This window comes from Cebus imitator, unplaced genomic scaffold (assembly GCF_001604975.1).
Source record: "Cebus imitator isolate Cc_AM_T3 unplaced genomic scaffold, Cebus_imitator-1.0 Scaffold305, whole genome shotgun sequence".
Lineage (NCBI taxonomy): Eukaryota > Metazoa > Chordata > Mammalia > Primates > Cebidae > Cebus > Cebus imitator.
In genome coordinates this window covers 2083672-2089199 of record NW_016107620.1, presented here as the reverse complement: position 1 = coordinate 2089199, position 5528 = coordinate 2083672, and the positions used below count along the sequence as shown (strand labels likewise).

The following is a 5528-nucleotide window of genomic DNA, read 5'->3' as shown; positions in this document are numbered from 1 at the left end:
TAGATGAAATGTTTGTGTCTGAACCAAATTTGTATGTTAAAAATGCAGTCTCTGAACTAAGAAGTAGGCTCTTACCAGACATGGAATCTTTCGGCATTTTGATCTTGGACTTCCAAGGCTCCAGAACTGTGAGAAATAAATTTCTGTTTTTATAAGTCACTCAGGCTATGGTATTCTGTTATAGCAGCCTGAATGAACCAAGGCATCAACTTATCTAACAAATAATATAATAATCTCAATAGGTATGTAGTTGACAAAATTAAACATCATTTCATGATAAAAACTCAACAATCTTATCAGGAACTTGCTATATTTGATGATAACATTCCACAAAACATTTAACATCATATTTATTGGAAAAATAATAAATGTTTTCCTGATGAGAATGGATATGAGGCAGGGTTGTTTATGTGTACCATTATATTCAATACCATACTGGAGATATTAGCCTATACAATGATTTAAAAAAAAAAAACACATTTTAAGGGAAGAAACAAAACTGTCTTTATAGTTAGACAATATTATCAAGTGTGTAGAAAATTAAATAAAGATTCAAAAGTTATTTAACCTATTAAGTTACATTTAATAATTTAACAGGGAATAATGTCAATATTCATATTTTAATAGTACATTTATATATTATGAACATTTAAAAATTCAAATAAAATATCATATTAATTGTATTTAATAACAGGAAATACCTAGAGAAACAGAATATTTATGTAATATTTATAAGCTAAAAGCTAAAAAGAAATATTGAAAAAAGAAATTTAAAAAAATGAAACTTCTCCATTGGTTTATGAAAGATTCATTTTACAGTATACAATTGTATAGGTACTACAAATAAATGAATAAATTTGGAAATTGAAAACCTCTTAATGACAGAATTTTAATACAGAAGAGACATATGAATGATTTGCAGATAAAAAAGCAATCTCAATCCCCGTCTTGCCATTTAAACTTGAGTAAGTTTAGGAAATATCCTACCTGAGGGCTGTAAAATGGGAGCTGATAATTACCGATTATGTAGGTTGCTGAGGTTTTCTACTGTATTTCCCAGTTCTTGGTTAGAATATAGGAAAGTAAAGATAAAATCAAGTAAGGTTTGTCCCTTATAGTATGGACTAAGAAAAATTCACATGTCTGTGTGTTTACAATCATAGTGGGTCTTGGTGGGTAAGACAGTAACAGAAATAATAATGTCTTTTCCAAGTTTACGAACAATGAGGATTCTGATATTCTCTGGCTTAGGCTCATCCAATAAGCTATCATCAGCCAAATCATTTGGAAAAATCAAATTGTGGACATTCTTCTGTAGCAATTATAGTAAAAATTAATAATATTTTCACCATAGATACTTGTAGTCAAGCACTTACTCGTGGTTAAATCATTATAACTGCTATATGCTGATAATACTAACCATTTCATTTAGGTTTCTATGTCTCTAAATAATCAGTATAGTCAGCATGTAGCATTGCTTGCATATATCTAATACTTAAGTAATTATCTTTCATATTTTTAGTTTGCATAGGGACACTGACTCTACACTGATATCTTTTTTGTGGTTGGTATGCAGACTAAAGATTTGCAGATTTTCTCTCAATATGTAACCAAAATATGATACACTGAAGGAAAAAAGTAACTCGTTTGTCACCACTAGAATTCGTATTATCACTGATAGATATAAGTTTTGATAGTTAAGTGTGATAACAGGAGCTGCAACAATGAGATTGAGCCTTGTTCTAGAATTTGAAAAATCCTATGAAGTTAAAAAAAATGAGTTATTGGTTAAAAAAATTCGTATCTAATTATGGAAAAAGGTTATATAATGTTTTCATTTAAAATAGGAAAAAAATCGAATAGCAGATTCATCAGTATAATTTATTCCTAATGGGAGAACTCAGAAAATCCTGTCTTCTCCTCCTTGAGCCAAGAGAGGCACCTTCTGAGAAATGACTATGCTTTTCAAAGGACCACAAAAGTTCTATGGAGGTTTGAATGTCAATAGAGTTTCTTGATACTGGAACCCTCAGAAATGTAGGAGGTTAATGGTTAGAAGCTGGAACAACCTTTTATTTTAAAGTTGTCAGCAGTTTTTGGATTTATTTTTGGATAGTCTTCTTCATTTTGAGAAAAAGATTTAAGAGTCATATTTTGTTTATTTAAATAAAAAATACAGAATTTGATTCTCAAATTGAAGGAATGAGTTCCACATTTCTGTCAACATCAGGGCAAAGTAATGGGGAAAAATATTAATGGGATTAAGATTTTGAGGCCAGAAGTTAGAGCTGAAGTGGCCCGGAGAGGGTAAGATTAGTAGAATTCACAAAGATTTTTGGTAGAACAGTAGGCTTTTCACTGAGATGTACAAAAATGTTGGAGTAACCTTATCTAAAACCTATGGGACAGCATGACATAAAGTGGCAGCTCATGAAAAACTTACTATGTGTGGTCTGTGTGTGTGTGTGTGTGTGTGTCTGTGTTCGTGTATGTGTGTGTGTGTGTGTGTGTATCTTCTTGAGGGTTATACACATAGCAATATAAGTTGAAAAATAATACCTTATTGCCTCAGACATATTGGACATACTGTGCTATTGCTAAGCTCAGTAACTGTCTCAGTTCTTAGTACAAGCTTTCCCTTCCATCCATCCAATCAATCCTCCAATGCCTGAACACATTAGAGCCAGTCATGGAGCTTTCAGAGTTAAATGCAAGCAGGTGAAACTGATATTAAATCGGTGACTTTGAAAGTCCACTCTAATAATTCCATATGTATGAAATTGAGATTGTACATTTCATCAACAAAACGCACTTGAAATCTCATGATCAATACTTTTTATAAGCAGATGGTTCATAACATATGGGGCTTCTGGTTTCCCTAGAGCAGTGGTTCTGAATCTTAGCACCACATTATAATTATCTGGAGAGTTGAAAAAATTATGGGAGTCTTGCTTCATCCTCTGGCAAATTAAATCGGGATCTCTCAAGAAGAGGTGTGGAGCTTATACTTGATTAAGCTTCTCACTTGATTCCTATGTACAGTCATGGTGGAGGACCATTATCATAGAATATAAAAGAAGCCTCCTGTAGCAAAAGAGAAACTACTGCCATAGGATTGATTAAGCATTCATCTGGGGATCTCATAAATATTGTTATAATGGTGTACACTGATAATAGTTAATATTGTTGAGATATAACTATAATCAAGTTCTATGATACAAAGTTTCAATATATTATGTATTGAAATCCTCATATAAAGCTAACAGTTTGGGCTTTATTATGTTGTTCTTTTTACTAATGAAACAACTAAGATAAAGGGCATAGGTTACTGCTTGTCCAAAACTTCTTAACTAGGAATTAGGAGCTATAGAATTAGGATTCAGAATTCTCTAATTCTGCTAATCCCCAGAAGTGTACACTGTACCTTCGTGTCAGACTTAACCTTTAAGTAACAGAGTAAATATGCATTCAGTGGGATTTAGTAGACCAGAAGTACTTATTTGAGATAACTTTTTTCTTTAGGATTATATAGTCTAAGATTGGTGCTCCAAGCCTTTTCAAGTCATTTAGACGTTAACAACGACAGACAAATTCAGTGTATTATGTTACTCTGTATTACAGAGGAAAACAATTATATTGTAAGCCCACCAATTTTTAATTTAACAAAACTAAGTAATAACTAATATGTAATAATTTACCTTTTTATAGTTGGGTTTATCTGCAAATTCCCAGATAAACTTTGTCCACATGAAGAATCTTTCATATCATTTACCACTAATTAGAATTTAAATATATTTTCCAAGACAGCTGATAGCAATAGAAATATCACATCACCACTACCTTTATCTAAGAACAAAGCAATGGGCAAAACAGAAGATGTAATATGTTAGACACATCCCTGAGATTTTTTTTGCTATCTAAATTCATTGCTAGGGATCATCAAGCCAGTTAGGGACAGATAATGTAGTCTTTAACTTCTACGCCCTAACATATTTATTACACATTGTATAGGAATTGTTCTTTTAAAAAAACTAAAAAAAGAAATTCAATCCATATTTCACTAATTTTTAAACTATGTATAAAGAGCAAAACTGGAAAATCCATTAACATTTGAAATTCTAGGTCGTGAGGAAGTGCCAGCCCACTGAAGCAGTGGGGATGCGCCCAGCTCAGCGAACACGGTGGAGATTACCAGGCTGGTGTTTGGTTGTTCTGGGGTGATCTTCCGATTGGAAAAGAACTATGTCATGGATCAAGGAAGGAGAGCTATCACTATGGGAGTGGTTCTGTACCAGCATCATAAAGGCAGGCCCAGTGCCGAAACACATTGCACTAATAATGGAAGGGAACCGTCACTATGCCAAGAAGTGCCAGGTAGAGTGGCAGGAAGGCCACTCACAGGGCTTCAGCAAGCTAGCTAAGACCCTGGGATGGTGTTTGAACCCGGGCATCCTAGAGGTTACAGTCTATGCATTCAGCATTGAGAGCTTCAAACTCTCCAAGAGTAAGGTAGACGAGCTTATGGATCTGGCCCGGCAGAAGTTCAGCTGCTTGATGGAAGAAAACGAGAAACTGCAGAAGCATGAGTTGTGTATCTGGGTCCTGGGCAGTCTGCGCTTGTTACCCTTGCATCTCCAGGAGCTGATTGCACAAGCTGTACAGGCCACCAAGAGCTGCAACAAGTGTTTCCTGAATGTCTGTTTAGGATACACATCATGTCATGAGATCAGCAAGGCTGTGAGAGAGATGGCCTGGGGATGGAGCAAGGTCTGTTGGATCCCAGTGATATCTCTGATGAGTCCCTGCTTGATAACTGCCTCTATACCAACCACTCTCCTCATCCTGACATCTTGATGCAGACTTCTGGAGAATTGCCACCGAGTGACTTCGTGTTATGGCAGACCTCTTACTCCTGCCTGGTGTTCCCGCACATTCTGTGGCCAGAATACACATTTTGGAACTTCTTCGAGGCCATCCAGATGGGCCATAGCATGCTTCAGAAGCCCCGAGACAAGTATGCAGAGGAGCGGGAGAGGCAGCAGCTGGAGAGGGACCAGGCTGCAGTGACAGAGCTGCTGCTGCGAGAGGGGCTCCAAGGCAGTGGGGACACCCAGCTCCGAAGGGCATGCTTGCGCAAACTCTCGACCAGACGAGAAGACCAAGTCCAAGGCTTCCTGCAGGCCTCGGAATTCAAGCGAGCTGACTGGCTGGCATGTCTGGGCACTGCATCAGCCTGAGTGAGGCTGGCCACCTGCCACTTTGCCCAGCCCTCTGTCTCCAGGCCCCACTCCCCTTCCTTTTCTTGGCGAAAGGCACCTCCTTTCCTAATATTGAATTATGTTCCCTTTGCTTGGCCGGGGTGCCCCACAGGCCGGGTCTGCGGGCCAGAGATACCTTTGGGCTGCCTGGGACAATGGTTCCTGGGGAAGATTGAGGGTGAAAGCCTCCCATAAGTACACTAAACCCAGCTCTGCTCACCAGTAGGGTTTGGAGAGCAAAGGGCCCCAACTCATCAGCTGCCTGTCTCC

General features: G+C 37.3%; 1 protein-coding gene across 1 annotated transcript; it reads left to right on the top strand.

Annotated features, from left to right (window-relative positions):
- The first annotated feature begins 4146 nt into the window (after positions 1–4146).
- Positions 4147–5237, top strand: LOC108285650 (dehydrodolichyl diphosphate synthase complex subunit DHDDS-like). Its single transcript, XM_037729398.1, is given in 2 exon segments — positions 4147–4756; positions 4759–5237. Coding segments are annotated over 2 exon segments (993 nt in total). The 5' UTR covers positions 4147–4242.
- The last annotated feature ends 291 nt before the right edge of the window (positions 5238–5528 follow it).